Source organism: Sciurus vulgaris, assembly GCF_902686455.1.
Source record: "Sciurus vulgaris genome assembly, chromosome: 3".
NCBI lineage: Eukaryota > Metazoa > Chordata > Mammalia > Rodentia > Sciuridae > Sciurus > Sciurus vulgaris.
In genome coordinates, this window is record NC_136463.1 from 24,499,625 (window position 1) to 24,518,710 (window position 19,086).

The following is a 19,086-nucleotide window of genomic DNA, read 5'->3' on the forward strand; positions in this document are numbered from 1 at the left end:
TGGTTTTTCATCCCACTATGGGTTTCCCCAGGGACCCTTTGCTATTTACTATACTCTGTTCATTTCTTTTTGTCCATCCTAGTTCTATTCTCCATTGTCCTAAAGCCTTTACCACCTTACCAGCTGGGCTATCACATCACTGTTCTCAAACTGTTCTCAGACTGTTAGCCCAGAGGAAAATCTTGATTTCAGAATATCCCTTAGTGGCCTCTCTCTCTTTGCCATAGTTAGTAATAACATCTTGTTCTAGAAGCCATCTGTCTCCATAGCTGCCACCTGCTAAGAGGCTACCTAAGGAAGGAGAGGCAAATCTCCACTCAGGCAGAAAAGGAGGTGATTCTGATCCAGAGGGAAGGGCTTCAGAGGTGGCAGTGCACCACCTGCCATTTTGGTTCCAGTCTCCGATGAGTCTAGGGAGTGGGGAGGGTGCAGATTGGTGCCAGCAGTCAGCAAACATGCCTTTGAAATATGGGATCCCAGTCACCTGACTGGGGATCTTTCATGCCTCACTTTTTTCATGCATTCAGTGGAAGCCCAGGGCAGGATGTCTTGAATACCCATTCAGGATGTTTCAGTAGGAACATCCCCAGAGGAGAGAGACTTTGATGAGAAAGGTCTTTCCCTATTGAAATCAGACTGATCTTGCCTCATATCTGAAGTTCACATGCTGCCCCCCCTGTAGCAAGTACAGTGCTTGTGAGGTGACATCTACATAGTCTCACTTCACAGGGTTAAGTTTTTTTTTTCTTTAAGTTTTGTTAAAGGACAACCTACAGAAGAGTACACAAGTCCTAAGATATGACTAGGTTAATATTTATAAAGTTAACTTTTTTTGTTGTTTTGACACACGGTTTCACTGAGTTTCTTATGTTTGGCTCAAACCATCCATTCTCCTGCCTCAGCCTCCCAAGTAACTGGAGTTATAAGTGTGCACCACTGGGTCTGGCTTAGATGTAAATATTTTAACCTTATAGATGCTATGAATTACCTGCAGTGTTTGTCAAAAATACAGATTTCTAGACTTACCTGCAGAGTTCCTGGCACCTAGAAACCTGCATTTTAAGCATGGTAGATCATTGAGATTGGGGCAGTCTGTGGGCCACACTTTGAGGAGTTCTGATGTCAGAATGAAGCTGAGTGAGGGGCAGTTCACAAAGCCATGTCACTCTACTTTCCCTAGGGAGAACCTTCCCAGCCGCTTTAAGTTTAAGGAGTACTGCCCGATGGTGTTCCGAAATCTCCGTGAGAGGTTTGGGATTGATGATCAGGATTACCAGGTACGAGCTGTCTTGACAAACCTGGAAGGTTTGGGAGTGGAGTGGGGTCAGGAAGCCACAGGACAAGTAGAGGAAAAAGCATCAGCTGTCCTTGTGTATACCCTGTCACGTCTTATTCCAGCCCAGGCAGTCCTTCCCAGGACGGTTGGGCTCTTGGAGGGACAAGGGCTTTAGATGTGCTTCTGAGGATGCCTCAGCTCACACTCCTGTCCCTGGGAGGGAGAACAGTGGGCGGGAGAGGGGTGTGTGGAAGCTGCTTCATTTCAGTCTGACATTCCCAGTCTAGGCTGAAGAACCCTCTCCTTCGTAGTTTGACTTAAGAGAGAGAATTGTTGCCAGCGAGAGATGAGGCCTCTTAAAGCAGATAAGACAGATTAGAAAAGGAAGACTTCGAGGGTAGTGTAACCTCTTCCCAGGTATGAGTGTCACCTCCTAAACTTGTCCCCTATCCTGGTGGTGGGAGCGGGGTAGGCATATCAGGGCAACTGCCTCTTTCAGGGGGTGATACTGTCTTAGAGCCTGTTGAGAAAAATTAGTCCCAATATCGGAACATGATAGTCTGACTCAGAGTCCATGGCTTCAGTCCCTTCTATACCTTGCACTTCTCTTTGATCCTTCTTCCCTGGCAGATAACCTAGAAGTAAAAGTGGGAGAATGTTCCACATTAAGTTTTAGCTGTAAGAAGGTAGCTGACTTTCAGTCATCTATGGGGAAAGGGGGACTATACAGCACAGTGAAATCTAAAATGGTGCCCAGGTCTTTTAGAGTCTAGTTCCTGCCACCCAATCCCAGTAAGCCTTTCACAGAGTTCATAGGAGCAAAGTAGGTCTTAGGCACAAATGTCCCTCCCCACCTTCAGTGTGAGGGCCTGCTTATAGACATAACATCCTGACCTGGAGGCTGGGAGTATGTGAAAGGAGGAGGAGATGCCAGGGCTTTGAGCACCCAGGAAGGTTCACATCTAAGAAGTACTGTGAGTCCCTCCATCCCCCTCTGCTAGGATCAGACCCTGAACTAAATCCTGACCTGGCTGGAGCCTGAGGTTTTCTGAAAACTTTCTTGCTATTCTTGGAACCCCAAATTGCTGGGACACCTTCTCTCTCTTTTGGTTCCTTTGCCACCCCTAGGCTATCTACCACATCCTCCCCATGTCTACATTGCCTTTAAAAGCCTTGTGGCACATGATGGCCCAAGTCTGAAATGAGGACAGCAAGGCTGGCATTCTGGGCGGGTACTCTGCTCCTGGGCTACTAGTACTCTAGTGGGAAGAAGCTGCCTGGACCTGAGGCAGGCCGAGCTGTACCTTCACCTGGGCTTGTAGCTGCAAGTCTTATTGGCAGAGGCCCAGGTAGGGAGAGAGGTCTCTCATTCATGCAGCCTGCTTAGCATTTCTGGGTTGGGGATGCCCCATTTTGTGGGGAGTTTCTTTAATTTAGCACCTTTTTCAAGGAACATACAGAGCTCGTCACCCCTTCAGACTTAGTTTCCCCCACGAAGATGGTGCTTGTTCCCCCATAGTGTTTTTTGAGGAGTCATTAGGTGACAGTAGAAAGTAGACCCTTCAGTAAGAGATGGGGAAGGGGCCTGGAAAGGATGCACTTCTTTGAGCAGATCCCCACGTTCTTGGGAACAACTAGATTTTCCCCACCTTGTCTCCCAGAGGTCTGCCTTTTGGTTGACTCACACTGTCCCCTATCCTCTCCTGCTCTCTGATCCTAGTGGGGACTTGAGGATGAGTAGGGGCAGAGTCAGAAAGGCTCCCACAACTGCCTCCCATCTGTGCACAGATGAGCAAGAAGCTGAGATGAGGGGGCAGGTGTCGATGACCAGAAAGTTGAGGATCAGCGTCCCATTTTGGGAAGGGTTTTTGAACATCAGGGTTAATACAGGGAAAAGGGGTGACTGTGTCTGTTGTGTCCTTATGCTAGACCTGTTGCATTTTTCCTAAGCTTGGCCTTTGTCACCCAAGAGATTAGAAAAATCCACTTGATCTGCCTCTTAGTGTTCCAGTTGAGGAAACTCAGGGTGGAGAACTTGTGGCTCACCCAAGATAATATGGTTTATAGGGTCAGGATTAGAACCAGCTCCCTCGCATCTGAGTTGGTTTTAGTTTGTAGGCTAGCTCTCTGGGATCAAGATGAAATGAAACTTCACATTCAGTCCTCTTCCTATTCTAGTCTAAGATGAGGGGCAGATAGCAAGCGTCGGTTTTTCATTGTAGAGGAAGATTTTAGGAAGGGTCATAAACACCCCAAGATTAAAGAGGTAGATAAGGTCCATCTGGGAACCCTCTGTTGTAGTGTTTTTGACCTTTGAACAACCCAGCCCATCAGAAAAGACTCAGAATCAAAGTCACAAACTAGGACTGGGCTGTAGCTCATGGGTGGCACACTTGCCTAGCATGTGAAAGGCCCTAGGTTCATCCCCAGTACCACAAAAAGAAAGAAGAAGAAGAAGAAAAGAGTCTTTATGCCTCTTCTCCAAACCAGCTGCTTTTGTCTTGGTCTCTCAGAACTCAGTGACACGCAGTGCCCCCATCAACAGTGACAGCCAGGGCCGGTGTGGTACACGTTTCCTTACCACCTATGACCGACGCTTTGTCATCAAGACTGTGTCAAGTGAGGATGTGGCTGAGATGCACAACATCTTAAAGAAATACCACCAGGTATGGTGAGTCCCAAGCCGGGGCAGTGGAGGATGGGTTAGGAGGAGAGGGGAGCCCTGGTGGGCTCTCGGAGAGGGCCATGTCCTCCCTGGTAGTGGCAAATGTTTCCTGATAACAAAGCAGTAGCTTCCCCGTGTTTCTGTGAAGTGAAATGCCTATTTTATTTTATTTTTTGGTGCTGGGGATCAAACTCAGGGCCTTGCATGTGCCAGGCAGAGGCTTTACTGCTGAGCCACATCCCTAGCCTGTGAAATGCCTACTTTAAATTAGAGAAAAGGAGACACAGAGGCATGTTGCTGACTTAGTCCCAGTTGAACACCTGTTTGTTGTCTGAGTTGGAAAGTTTTCACACTCTGGCATCTGCCTTGCTTCTTCTGAAAGAGGTGTCACTGGGGCGGCAGGGTTGTTTCCTTCCCATTCTGTCTTTCTACTCATCTGGAACCTGCCCAGGGGGAAAGCAGGAAGTGCTAGGCACCCTGTCCTAAGTCTGCCTGGGCCTCTTCTCTGTGACACCAGAGGAGTGGTGAAGGGAACCTTTGGTCTTTGGGGAGTTACAGCAGAAAACCTGGGGCACAGCAGATGAGAGCTTTGGGGGGACCATTCTGTTCTAGACAACTGGTTCCCACCTGCCTCTGCAGCCCCTCTCTTTCCTGTGTTAGACTGGCAGAGGAGATTCAAGGCCGGGATCCATGATTGTCCTGTTGTGAGATCCTAGGTGGCCTCCTAGAGGGGCTCTGCTAAGCTAGCCTCTCACTTGGCCATGCCAGCAGGGGGTGGAGGTGGCTGTTGCCTGTCATGTCTAAGGAACCCGTGTTACTTCACAGAGCTCACTTGGAAAACCACTAGTGCAGAAGTAGAATCCAGGGAGCTGGGGAACATTTTAGCCTTGGAGAGGCCCATCCGTCCTGGGCACCTTTTTGTTCCTTAACCTTCCCTCTTTTCCTGCTTTCCATTCTAGTTCATAGTGGAATGTCATGGTAACACCCTTTTGCCCCAGTTCCTGGGCATGTACCGCCTGACTGTGGATGGCGTGGAAACCTACATGGTGGTCACGAGGAATGTGTTTAGCCATCGTCTCACTGTACACCGCAAGTACGACCTCAAGGTAAAGGGCTCTGTGTTTCCCAGCGCTGTGGCCACCTTATGTCTGAGGCTGTGAGGGGCCACTGCTCAGACTTCGGCATAGCTGGGAAAGCTAGAGCATATGCATTGGCATGGACAAGTGACTCCAGTTGATATACCGGGTCCTTGTAGACCATTCTTACCTGAAGTCCGGGTGACAGTGACAAGATGTTATTTAAGCCTTAAATATACCATGTGTATATAACAATAGATGCTCTTCAACTCCTCTCTGTGGGGTGTGCGCACCCAGGGCAGCAGAGTAGGGACAGGCCATGCTGATGCTCATACTCTGGCATCTCTCCAGGCCCCATGGAGTGACAGCACAAGTGCATTTCTAGGTACTGAGAAAGATGCACTTGGGACTATGAAGCAGGGTGCTCCACTGTTCTTGAACCAGGCTTCCTGACTTCTGTCACCTCACACTGCTGTTCCCTCACTCTGCTGCAGCCACACTGATTTTCTTTGCATCCCTGCAGTGCCTATGCTCCTTCCTGTCCCAGGATTTCACACATGCTTCCCGAATAGGTTCCCTCTCAGCAGCTCTGCCCTTCCCCCACCTCATGGCTGCCTACTTAGCTTCTAAGCTCAGTTCACATGCTGCTTCTTCCAGGAAGTGGGCCCTGGCCACTGGTCCTCCCCAGCCCAGGAGCATCCCCTGCATTACATGTGCTCGTAATGTTAGAGTGTCTCCTCCCCAATGAATCGATGAATTGTGTAACCACTGTTTAATGTTCATCCCCCAATTAGACTAAAAGTTCTGTAACTGTAGTCAGAGCTCTGTAAGTGGGCCATGCTGGAGTGAGTGGACAAGTAGCTGCCTTTTGGCCCCTCTAGGATACTAACCAGCCTATTTCCATTCACCTGCCAACTCGCCCCAAACACTAGTGCATGTTTGTCTGCTCAAAGGAGTTTGCCTCAGCTGAACTTCTCCTGATGGCTCTTATCCTTTCAGGGTTCTACTGTTGCCAGAGAAGCGAGTGACAAAGAGAAGGTATGCTGGCGCTGAGCAAGTGTGGAAGGGTTGCTTGGAATCAGAGACACCTTCTGTTGGCCATCTTGTCCCTCCTCACCACAGCCCCTAGCCTGGTTCCCAGACCTGCAGCTATCACCATTACATTTCTGTTACTAAGCACCTGCTTGACCTTGGGTGTAGGCCTCAGTCTCCAGCCTTTTACTTCTGCTCTCGCTGGGTTCTTTATAGGCTTGCTGGGATGGAGACAGTTTACATGTATAGTTCAGCAAGAGTCATTCTGAGCTCTGGCATAGTCCAGGTTCAGCAGGAAAGGATCCTTTGGTCAGTCCTCATAGTGTGACATATGCCACGTTTGCTGTTCCGCCTATCCAAACCTGGGCCTGTAGGCTCCTGTGCTACGGATGGAGCAAACTGTGCACCTTGTGCTAAAGACCCTTCCCTTTCCACACACTGCTTCCAGCGGAACCGCTCATTCTCCCTGGGGCAAGTGAGTGAGCCTACCTAACCTAATGCCGCTGTTGCTCTCCCAGGCCAAGGACTTGCCAACATTCAAAGACAATGACTTCCTCAACGAAGGACAGAAGCTGCATGTGGGAGAGGAGAGTAAAAAGAACTTCTTGGAGAAACTGAAGCGGGATGTTGAGGTACTTCCTAACCTTTATCTTCACCATTACTTGACAGGGCCCCTCCTGTATTCAGAGTTGGAGCCTATTCAACCCTAAGAAATATAGAATTCACCCCTTTCCAGGAGCACAGACAAAAGAAACGTGGTGATGTGAGCAGTGTGGGCACACGTTTGTACCTAAAGCTTGTGCATGTAGACAGTTGTTGGAAACCCACCATTTGTGCCAGGGAATGTTTGGAATGCTTTTCCCTGTCTTTACTAATCTGTTCCCCATCTTCAAGTTCACCTTGTGATGGTGTCCCCACACTGGAAGGGGCATCCAGCATTAGAGCAACTGCTAAGATCCACCATCCAAGCCACACGTTGTGGCACATGCCTGTAATCCCAGTGGCTCAGGAGGCTGAGGCAGGAGGATTGTGAGTTCAAAGCCAGCCTTAGCAAAAGCGAGGTGCTAAGCAACTCAGTGAGACCCTGTCTCTAAATAAAATATGAAATGGGGCTGGGGATGTGGTTCAGTGATTGAGTGCCCTGAGTTCAATTCCCAGAACCCCCTACCCCTTAAAAAATGATCCACCAACCAGATCCAGGAGTAGTGGTGCACACCTGTAATCCCAGTGACTCAGGAGGCTGAGGCAGGAGGTTTGCAAATTCAAGGGCAACCTTGGCAATTAAGTGAGACTGTTGATAAAGTGCAGTGGTATAGCACCCCTGGGTTCAATCCCTAGTCCTGTGCTCCCCGCACATTCACAAAGAGGCTTTCTCGGGTTCTGACCCTACTTCCTGAGCTACTTCTTCATTGTAATAGGACTTCCAATGGAGGAATTCCTCCAGGGGAGACAATGTGCTCAATATTGAACATGTTGTCTGGACTATTAATAACACACAGTGCCTTTGGGTTTTTGTTGTTGTTGTTGTTGTTGTTGTTTGTTTTTTTGACAGAGCTGGGGATAAGAACTAGGGCCTTGCACATGCTAAGCAAGTGCTTTACCACTGCTCTATATACCCAGCCCCTTTTTTAAATTTTGAGACAGGGTCTCACTAAATTTGTCGCTATAAACGTTTTAAAAGTAAAAAGTTCACACTTGTAATTCCAGTGATATGGAAGCTCAGGCAGGAGAATCACAAGTTCAAGACCAAACTCAGCACTTTAGTGATACCTGCCTCACAGTGAAAAACAAAAAGAATGTCTGAGGATGTTGTCAGTGGTAGATTACCCCCGAGTTCAATCCCAAGCACCATCAAAATAAACAACAACAACAAAAAAACCCTTTTTTTTTATTGTCCAAAAATACTTATAGACAGTCCCTGACTTATTGTGGTTTGCACCAGTTTTGTATTGGTGCAAAAGTGAAATGCACTCAGGAGAAGCCATGCTTTGGTTTTTGGTTTTTGCTCTTTTCCTGGACTAACAGTATGCAAGGATACTCTCTCAAGTTGCCGGGCGGCGACAGTGAGCTCACGTTCCCATAGTCGTGCAGTGTGAGCATAAACAACTGATAGTCTGTAGTGTATTATACAGTGTTTAATAAATTCCATGAGCTCGTCTGATACATAAAATAACCTTTGTATTAAATGATTAAATCTTAATTGCCGATGTGAGTGTTCTGGGCGTGTTTGAGGTAGGTGAGGCTTAGGTATAATGTCCAGTAGGTTAGCTGTATTAACTGCGTTTTTGACTTAGATATTTTTAACCTGTGATGGGTTTACTGGATATTACCCCATTGTAAGTAAGGGAGCATCTGTATAAAAATACTTACCATCTTAATAATTTTTAAATGTATAGTTTAGTGACATCAAGCATATTGACATTGCAACCATTTCTACTATCTGAGGGCTTTTTGTCTTCCCCAGTTGAAACTAACTCCCAGTTCTCCCCTTCCTGAAGCCACTGGGAAATGGCATTCTACTTTCTGTCTCTCTGAAATTGACTACTCTAGGAACTTCATATAAGTAGAATCATACAATATGTGTCCTTTTGTGACTGCCTTATTTCATTTAGCATAATGTCTTCAAGGTTCATCCATGTCATAGCATGGATCAGAATTTCTTTTTTAAGGCTAAATAATATTCCACTGTATGTATATACCATATTTTGCTTATCCATTCGTCTGTTGATGGACACTTGGTGTACTAGTCAGCGTCTTCCAGGGAAATAATCAGTGAAATTTAGTATAGATCTCTGTATAAAAAGAGATTTCTCATGAGAAATTGGCTCGTGTGATTATGGAGACTGACAAGATTTATAGTTGGCAAGTTGTAGCCAGGAGATCAGATGTTGTAGTTTGGGTCCAAAAGCCATGAGGAAGTCAGGCAGGGGTTCCCTCTTACTCATGGGAAGAATCTGTCAGCCTGATTGGATGAGGTGAAGGTCTTCTCTGGATAGAGCAATCTGCTTTATGCAGTTTACTAATCCAAATGTTAATGTCATCCAGAAACATGCTCACAGACACTCCAAAATTGAAGCTTTGTCCAAATGTCCAGTCCAGGTCACTGGGTACACAAGTTGACACAAAACTGACGATCATGCTGGACATGTTGGTGCATACCTGTAATCCCAGCAGCTTGGTAGGCTAAAGCAGGAGGATCTTAAGTTGAAGACGAGCCTCAGCAACTTTGTGAGGCCCTAAGCAACTTAGTGAGACCCTTTCACAAAATAAAAAAAGGGCTGGGGATATAGCTCAGTGGTAAATTACCCCTGAGTTAAACCTTGCTCCCAAATGAGAAAACTGAACGTCATATTTTATATATATATATATATATATATATTTTTTTTTTTTTTTCTCTTTCCATTTTTTTTTTCGGGGGGCAGGGTACCGGGGATTGAATTTAGGGTCACTCAACTGCTGAGCCACATCTCTAGCCTTATTTTGTAATTTTTTTTTTTTTATGGTGCTGGGGATTGAACCCAGGGTCTTGTACATGCGAGGCAAGCACTCTACCAACTGAGCTATATCCCCAGCCCCTATTTTGTATTTTATTTAGCGACAGGGTTGCTTAGCACCTTTACCATTGCTGAGACTGGCTTTGAACTCTTGATCCTCCTGTCTCAGCCTCCCAAGCCATTGGAATTACAGGTACTCGCCACACACCTGGCTCTTTCCCTGTTTTTTTGTTGGTGATTTATAGTTGTACATGATTGATGGAATTTGTTGCTACATATTCATACCTGGACACACTTCCCTGTACCCTCCCTCCCTTCTTCCCCCTGGTCTCTTTTTCCTATTTATCTCTGTTTGATTTTCATGAGATTCCTCCTGCCTTTCTTTTCCTTTTTCCTTTTTAACTTCTACATATAAGAAAACATACAACCCTTGACTTTTGAGGAGTTTGGCTTATTTTGCCTAATATAATGGTCTCTAGTTTCATCCATTTCTCGGTAAATGACATAATTTCATTTTTCTTTATGACTGAATGAAACTCTATGTGTGTATATACCACGTTTTCTTTATCCATTCATCCACTGATGGACAAATATGCTGGTTCCATGGTTTGCCTATTGTGAGTTGTGTTGCTGTAAACATGGTATTTATCACTACTGTATGATGACCTTTTTTTAAATTTTTTTTTTTTAGTTTTAGATGGACACAGTTCTTTTATATTTTTATTTTTATGTGGTGCTGAGGATTGAACCCAGGGCCTCACACGTGCTAGGCAAGGGCTCTGCCACTGAGCCACACACCAGCCCCTGACTTTAATTCTTTAGGATATATACCAAGAAGTGGTATAGCTAAGTCATATGGTGGTCACATGCCTAGTCTTGAACCTCCATACTGATTTCTATAGTGGTTGTACTAATTTACAATACCACCAACAGTGTAAAAAAGTGTTCCTTTTTCTCCACATCCTCTCCAGCATTTATTATTGTTTCTATTCTTGATGACTATCATTCTGACTATTGATAAATGAAATCTGCATTTCCCTGATTACTAATGATGTTGAACATTTTTTCATGTATTTGTTGGCCATTTGTATTTCTTCTTTTGAAAGTGTTTGTTCAATTAATTTGCCCTTTTATTGATTAGGTTATTTGGGTTTTGTTGTTAGATTTTTTTCAGTTCTTTATATGTTCTAGATATTAATCCTCTGTCAGAAGAGCAGCTAGCAAAGATTTTCTTCCATTTTCTCCATTTCTTCCATTCCTCTTCACATTCCTAATTGTTTGCTGTACAGAAGCTTTTTAATTTGATGCTATCCCATTTGTTAACTCTTGATGTTGTATCCTGATCTTTAGGGTTCCCACTGTCTACTCTTTTTTTTTTTTTTTTTTTGGGTAATGGGATTAAACCCAGAGGTGCTTGACCACTGAGCCACATCCCCAGCCCATTTTTACATTTTATTTAGAGGCAGGGTCTCACTGAGTTTCTTAGGGCCTTGCTAAGTTGCTGAGGCTGTTTAAAATCCTCCTGCCTCAGCTTCCCAAGCTGCTGGGATTACAGGTGTATGCCACTGCACCTGGCACTGCCTACTCTTTACTTCATGTTATGCATGCTGATGTGTGTGTGTGTGTGTGTGTGTGTGTGTTTTAGTTGTAGATGGATACAATACCTTTGTTTTATTTATTTATTTATTTTTATGTGGTGCTGAGGATCAAACCCAATGCCTCACACATGCTTCTACTGAGCCACAACTGAAGCTGATATTTTTTATTGTTTTATCTTATTTAATAATTTTTAAAAGCCCTAGTCCCAGCCCACTACATTGGATTCACAATGAGTTGACACTCTCATGAGAGTTGCTGTTGAGAGACACTGCTGTTTTGTCCACCTCCCTAGCCTCTCTCATAGTGCAGTACACCATTATTTTTTCAACTCATATGGCCTCAGTTGGTTCTAACCATTATGGAATACTGCTTCATCCCGCAGCCTTCATCTTGCCTTTCCTCTAACTCCTGCTGTCAGTTTCCATACCTCTTTGCTCCTGTGGGGTAGCCACCCTATTAGGCATGAGTTCACCAGGGCAGAGTCAGTGTCTTACTCCCTATAGTGTTTCAGAACCATGTGTAGAATTGAGTTAAAAAACTCTTTTTTCCCCTTTCCAGATGCCACTGGGATGGCCTGTGTAACCCCTTCCATCTTTCTGTCCCTCACCTCCCTAGTTCCTGGCCCAGCTGAAGATCATGGACTACAGCCTGCTGGTGGGCATCCACGATGTGGACCGGGCGGAGCAGGAGGAAATGGAGGTGGAGGAGCGGGCAGAGGACGAGGAATGTGAGAATGATGGGGTCCCGGGCAGCAACCTGCTGTGCTCCTATGGCACGCCTCCGGACAGCCCTGGCAATCTCCTCAGCTTTCCCCGGTTCTTTGGTCCTGGGGAGTTCGACCCCTCTGTTGATGTCTATGCCATGAAAAGCCATGAAAGTAAGTAGGAGGCTGTGCTGGCCTGCCCCTTTCCCCTCTAGGGCAAGACATCTGGGGCAGTTGGTGAAGGGGGTCTCCATTTCACCTCATTAATTTGAAGCCAACTTTGACTTCTTTCTGCCTAAAGACTTCTGTAGGGGTCACCCACAGGAACTTGGGTCCTAGGGTTCCTTTCGTCAGGCCTACCTTCACCTCTGTGCTTGTCCTGAAGGACGGAGGCATGCCCTGCTCTGATCATAGAATGGACAGACCTTTTGCATACTGTCCTATCCGCCCCACAGGATACCTGCGAAGATCAGATAAGATTAGAATGTGAAAGCTTCTGAGAAGGACCCACTGGTCTCTTCGCTCCAAGCAATAGGGATGATCTGAATTTCTATTGAAGAATCATGGGTGTGCCCAGAGGCTCTTGGCTCTTCTCCCTACCACTTCTTCCTCCTTTCATGCTTCTGCTCATGTTTCAGGTGCCCCTAAGAAGGAGGTTTATTTCATGGCCATCATCGACATCCTCACACCATATGATGCTAAGAAGAAAGCTGCACACGCTGCCAAAACGGTGAAGCATGGGGTGAGCTCTCTCTTCCTTCCTCCAGGGCCAGCCCAGTGGGATACATCTATACTCACCCTTGGACCCCCAGGAGGAGGCCTAGGGCTTCCTGCTCTAGAAGTGCTCTTCCACCCCATTCCTTCCTAGCACAGAGCAGAAAGAGAAACCTGCCTCCCTTGCCTTATGTCCCCTGCCATCCATACCCCACCCCTACCTGCCAGTCTGGGTAATACACACACATGCGACTTGTTTTTTCTCCAGTTCTCTGGCCCTGTGGGCCCTGAGCCTGCCAGCTTTTCCCCCCTGGGGCTGCTGGGCATGTTGTGCATCTTGTTGAACGCCCAGGAATAGCTTTGTTTACATGCCCACACCGCTCCCAGTAGGCCTGTTTCCCCACAGTTTAAAGCTATTGTTCTCCACACCGGGCCCCCACAGAGAACCAGGCCCTCTCTGCCACCTCCCCAGTGCCTTTCTTCTACTTCAGTGCAGGCCGGAGTGTATACATTAGAGAAGTGGAGCCAGGACATTTCTGACACATGTGAACTGCTTCCTGAGGTGGCCTGCCCAGTCCTGGGGGTGGTATTCATCTCTGATGCTAAGTAAGAGGTCCTGAATACCCAGCTCCTCCCAGGGACAGCCTCCTAGTTAGGGCCAAGGAACTGACCTGAGCGGGCCTCTTGTGTGTTACAGGCAGGGGCCGAGATCTCGACTGTGAACCCTGAGCAGTACTCCAAACGCTTCAACGAGTTCATGTCCAACATCCTGACGTAGTTTTCTTCTACCTTCAACCAGAGCCAGAGAGCTGGATATGGGATCGGGGATTGGAGAGGGAGAGAATATATTGGGGCTGGATGGGAGGGTAGGGAAAAGAGTGGGGGGTCTGGAAGGCTTTAGCGTTGAGACTGCAGCCTGTGACACTGGGGAGGAGGGGGATGTGCTGTGTGTGCACATGCTCACAGGATATAACCTCACTTTCTTCTTGCCCTTGATTTTTTTCCCCATTTGACCTAGGTTCCAAAGGTGTTTCCTTTGGTACCTTGTGACTTTGTGGGTTTATTTGGGCTTTGTTTCTGAAACTTAATTGCTCGCCCTGGCCACCTTCCCATCCCTGCCCAGCTCTCAGTTCCCTTCAGTTAAAGAGGCACCTGATAGGCCCAGCACAAAGGTCGCTCAGAGCAGGATGCTCTGACACCAGCAAGAAGAGGTCAGACACTTCAGCCCTGCTGCATTTGATCTTACCTGGATTAACTTTTTAATTTTATAGAGTATTGTGCATAATTTCTTCCACCTTTTTACCTTGGATCCAAGTGAAATGTTACGTTTTTTACCCCTCCGTTCTATCCTCCAGTGCTGTCCTCCCAAAGAAGCACTGCAGGCCACTGCCTGACATCTTGGATCAGAGTTGGAGACCTCCAAAGGGGAGCAGGTCCATCCTCATGGGATGGTAATGGGTGAGGGAGCTGCTGGGCTTTGGACAGCTGGTTCTAAGAGAACCTGTGGTCATCATCCAAGTCGCAGGCTCGCTTGGCCCCTGGAGTTGAGATATTCTCTGTCAAGCCTGCTTTGTTGGCTCAAGAGGACCTAGAAAGCACCTTTGGATATAACAGAACTCTCGTGTTTAAATGGTTACTTCCCTTTGGGAAGACCCCAGAAACTGATGTATGTCAAATAAGGTCTTGTGAGTGCCATCTGTTCCTTCCTACTGACCTCCAGGCGCCCTCACCTGTGGTTGGCTTGTTGCCGAGGACAGAGCTCCGAGAACCTGGGTGCTCTTTGCAGAGACACCTCTTTAAACCTCAGGCCCACCATGTAGGTGTCTGGCTCCCTGTACGCGTGGTTTTTCACCTGGACGGTTATAGCAAGCAAGGTGCCCACAACAAGGAGTGTGGCATCCAAGTCTGAGGTTGCTTCTGAGTCACTTGAGGATGTGACTCAGGAAATCCAACTTGAAAACCTGAGTGGGGTTTAACTCAGCCCCAGCCCTGGGGCTGCTTTTCTTTATTGCCTCTCTCTAAACTTGTGGCCCACAGGACTCTTTGAAAGGAGTGGCATCCTGCAGCCTCCTTCAGGATTTCCATCCAGTCTCAGAGCCTGCCCCCCAGGCTCTCGGAAGTGAGCCACACGTTTTGTTGCCATCAGAGCAGCTGGTCCGCCAGGAGGGAAAAATGGCCCCATTGTTCCTTGTTGGGGGTGGTACATTCCTACATCATCCCACCCCCTCACCAGTAACTGGGGACTTGGGATGAAAGATGGTAAAATTTGTAGATAACCCTAAAGATGTGAAGTTGGTTTGTGGAATTATTTTAAATGAATAGGTGGTTTCCTGTGGCTCCCTCCCAAACTGGCCAAGCTCAGCTTCTGGAGCAGAAACCAATGCTGTGTGTGTCCTGCCCAGAGCATTTAGGTCAGGAAGGAATGGAGGCAGCGTTCTTGGACCTCACCGGGACTGCCCTCTCCCGGAATGGCAGAAGTAGCTCTGAACAATTAGAGCAGGGCTGTGAAGTGACTCGGGAAACACTTGGAACCATGTGGCTCTTGGAGAAAACAATTTTGACTTAGGAAAGGGATTATGTAGGAATAATGTTTGGACTTGATTTCCCCACCTCATAATCAAGAGTGAAATTTTGGATTTGTTCCCAGTTAGGCCCAGCATCTCCAAAGCTTGGAAAGCTGTCTTCCAGCAGCCTCCACAGCCTCGGGCCCCGCCGGCTTCTCTGCATTGGGTCTGCTGATCATGTTGCCATAATGTGTATGAAAAGTGTCACACAATCTTTATCAGTTAAAGCAACTACCAGGTATCTAACTTGTTTAACATTGAGTTTTTGTGGGTTTTTAAAAAAATTATATATATATATACATATATATATATTGTTTACATTTGAAAGGTAGCATTCTGTTTCAAATGCTTTTTGTTTTTCTGACAGTATTGTTGGTTGATTGGGTCAAAACATTTGAGCTGTGGTTTGGTGGATTTTAGATTTTTTTTTAAAGGTCATTCTCTGTGCTATCTTCAAAACCTTGGGTTTGGCCCTCGAATTCCTTTGGCATTCAGATGTTTAAACCCTATTTATCTTGGTTTATACAAGTTTTCTTTCTCTTCTTTTCATAATGATAAAGATGCTCTGTTTGACTTGCAGTCTGAAAATGAACTGATCACCATGTTCACGTGCTCCCTCTTCTTTCCCAAGTCCTGCCATTCCCTTCGTGGGCAGTAGGAGGCACTTGGGAAGCGAGTCCCCCAGGCATTCCTCCCCAGGCCATGCAAAAAAGCTGAAGTCTTAGGGTACCCCGGAGTCATGCTGGGTCTCCTGGAAACAAGGTCTCGGATAAGGACTCACTGAGTGATGAGGCCTGGGCGAGGTAAGGGCAGGCTTCCTCTCCCATGCCCTCATTCTGCCCCTTACTGGGTAGCATCCAGTCACAATGCACTGTCCCTGTCCCTCTTCTGAAATGACTACCACTGAGCAATCATCTCCCAGTCATCACCGCCAACAACAGCATGGGGGGTACTTGGAAAGACGTGAAAGGAGCTTAGAAAACCGCACTGGCAGAATCTAAATGAAAGTCTGGTCTTGTGTTCCTGTTTGTTAACCGCTGGGTCTGTGTCCCCCAGTACACTGTCCGTCCCTGTGGCTGGGGGGTCACAGGGCAGCTGGGAAGCCAGCAGTTCCAGGAACAGAAAGCATTGCTCAGTCTTTCTCATCTAGCTCAGGGGTCACTGGTCTGCCACCCATGAGTGGCCCCTGTGGCTATTCTCAGTGGCACTCAAGTTTCCACTACAGGCAGCTCTTTCTCCCTTCCCCTTTTCCCTCCACTTTTCTCTTCCCTGTGCTTCAGCTGTGAGCAGGTTCTTGGTAGTGCTCAGCATGTGGGACAAAGACTTGAGACTCCTGCCCCAGAGATGGCCCCTGCTTCACAATCTGCCAGGCCTGTTCTGGGGAGACAGACCAAAGACCCAGGACTTTCTTCGTAGCCATTCCCACCCCCTATTATCTTTTTACCAAATCAGGTCTGGAGAGAAAAACATTAGCACTCTCTAGCATTTGAATGTTGGGGGCTGGAATGACAATGTGTTAACCCTCAGAGCTCTGGCCTTAGACCTGTTGTCCCCTCAAGTCTAGAGACTACACTTTATGGCAGTAATGTAGGGAGGGGAATCCTCAAAGGGAAGCACATTCAAACAGCTACCCCCAAATCTACCAGCCATCTGCCAGGGGCAGTGATAACGGCACTAGCCCTCTGATAAATTAAATGCTACTACTTATGAAGAAGGGAAAGGTAGGTACTCAGCTGTTCCTCAGCAGGTTGTGCTGAGATCCCAGGAAGGAGGCTGGGGAAGAAACTTCTAGAATACCTGGACTTACTTGCAGCCATTTTGTGAGGAGGGTAGGAGTCAGCAGGCCCTGGGAGAAGGCCCTGTGCTGCTCAGCACACCACAACATCAGGTCAGATCATTGTGAACAAAAAACATGAAGTTTGGAGTCACCTTTTGGGAAAGCAAGATAAACTACCACCCTGCCATGGGTGTGACTTTTCAGCTTCCCACTGCAAGTTCATTTTTTTAAATAGGAATTTTCAACCCCTGTGCTTGTCTAATGTCTACTTGAAACAGTTCGAGACCCCGTTACTGTTTTAAAATGCATGCATGTTAAGATGAATCTCCAACCCAAGGAAAAAATAAAACTCAAAAAGCTTTGTGTACATCTGGTATGTGTGAGTCCTTTGGAAATGTCTTCTGCCACGTATACATTTTTTTCTCCAGAATTAAGTTTTAGTCCCAGTTTTAGGGGCTGCTTGGGCAAAATCAGTATATGGCTTGTGTGAAGAAAGAATGTGGTCAGTGACATACCACTTTCAGATGCAATTAATAAGCAATGTTAAGCCGGGTGTCGTGGTGCACGCCTTTAATTTCAACATCTCTGGAGGCCGAGGCAGGAGAATCAAGAGTTTGAGGCCAACCTCAGCAACTTATGGAGGCACTAAGCAATGTAGCAAGACCCTCTCAAAATAAAAGGACTGGGGATGTAGCTTATGGTAAAGCGCTCCTGGGTTCAATCCCCAGTACCAAAATAAAACAAAAAGCAATATTAAGAGCACAGCACCAGTGCAGACTGCCTGCCAGCTGTCATTACCATGCAGCACACTGGAGGGCTGAACCACTGCCCCCTCCCTCACTCTTCCAGCTGGGGAGGAGGGACACTGGCTAGGAGCTGGCTATGCAGCTGATTGAACATGATACCTCTGTATCCCAGGTTCTCCACCTGGATACTTTTTTAGTTTAAAAGCTACTGGTTCTCAAAGTGTGGACCAATAGAATCAGTAGCACCTTAAAATCAACTGTAAATCCTCAGGTCTCATCCCAGATCTTATGAATCAGAAACAAACAAAGAGGAAAGAAAAAAAAAAAAAAAAAAAAGCCAGGCGTGGTGGTGTGCACCTGCAATCCCAGCACTGACACTTGTGCTCAGTTCAGACTGACTGGGATGTAGCTCCGAGGTAGAGCCCTAGTGGAGCAGGCACAAGGCCCTGGGTCTGGTCCCCAGCACCACAAAGAAAAAAAAGGAATGTATTGTTTTCTTTCCCCCCATAATAACAGATCAGCTTTAATTCCAGCACCTGAAGTGTGCTCTGTAAGTGTACGTGTTCAGAAAGTGACAACTGTGCAATGCCACTTAATATCTCACAATCAGGAGCAAACTGGATTGTTTAAACAGTCCACAGACTTAGAACCAAAAAAATTGGAAGCCATCCACAGTTATACTGGTAGTTAATTACAAGTTTTACAATTAAAACTTGGTTTAACAGTCAGCATTTAGCAGGGGATGTTTAAAGTGATTTTTCAGTCTCATCCAGTTGTGTTCTGTTGGGAAGGTTTCTTTAGCAGGGATAAAACTGGCCAAAGATAGATACCACCAGGATCAGGATCAGACCAGCAAGCAAAAGTTCTACCAGTTTCTCTAGTGTGCACTTTTTTTTTGGTCAGTTAAAAGTGAACAGTGAAAATTAAATGTTTTTTTTTTTTTTTTACATATACACAACATATGCTATGAAAGCATATTTGCTTATAAACAGATAAAATATTTGTAAACTAGTTTGATAAGAAAATAATATATAAAGTATAGAGCAAAACATTCATCATCTCTGACTCCAGAAAGATCAATTTCATATTTTATATTATATCAAACAAAAACAGTTTTAGGTTTTTCAAATCCCTTAACCAGAAATACTTATAAAGGAAGACAGAAATTCTTCATTCCACCCTTAGCATGGCTGTAAAAGGAATTAAGAAACCAAGTATACATTGAAATGCCTAAGTCCAGAATGAGTTCAAATATTTGGCCACATAGAATACCATCATCTTCAAGAGGAGTAGTAACAGATTTAATAAGCTTTTTTTTTTTCTTTTTTGCTGTGCTGGGGATTCATGGGGATTCAACTCAGGGCCTTGTACTCGAGAGGTGAGCACTCTACCAACAATAAATACAATAGGCATTTTGGGATTTTAGCCACTGGAAAACAA

The 19,086-nt window shown here is 46.2% G+C and overlaps 1 protein-coding gene across 3 annotated transcripts in view; it reads left to right on the top strand.

Annotated features, from left to right (window-relative positions):
- The window catches only part of PIP4K2B (phosphatidylinositol-5-phosphate 4-kinase type 2 beta), a 29,327-nt gene extending 12,060 nt beyond the window's left edge, over window positions 1-17,267 (top strand). Inside the window, exons 3-10 of one of the 3 annotated variants that reach the window (XM_079132043.1) lie at window positions 1,181-1,277; window positions 3,790-3,942; window positions 4,901-5,047; window positions 6,017-6,055; window positions 6,568-6,681; window positions 11,758-12,019; window positions 12,484-12,587; window positions 13,257-17,267. In XM_079132043.1, the coding sequence (XP_078988169.1) occupies window positions 1,181-1,277; window positions 3,790-3,942; window positions 4,901-5,047; window positions 6,017-6,055; window positions 6,568-6,681; window positions 11,758-12,019; window positions 12,484-12,587; window positions 13,257-13,337 (997 nt within the window). In that variant the 3' untranslated portion in view covers window positions 13,338-17,267. Of the gene's footprint in view, window positions 1-1,180; window positions 1,278-1,374; window positions 1,694-3,789; window positions 3,943-4,900; window positions 5,048-6,016; window positions 6,056-6,567; window positions 6,682-11,757; window positions 12,020-12,483; window positions 12,588-13,256 lie in introns of those variants that run through there. The other 2 variants (XM_079132045.1, XM_079132044.1) reach the window with 2 other exon arrangements.
- The last annotated feature ends 1,819 nt before the right edge of the window (window positions 17,268-19,086 follow it).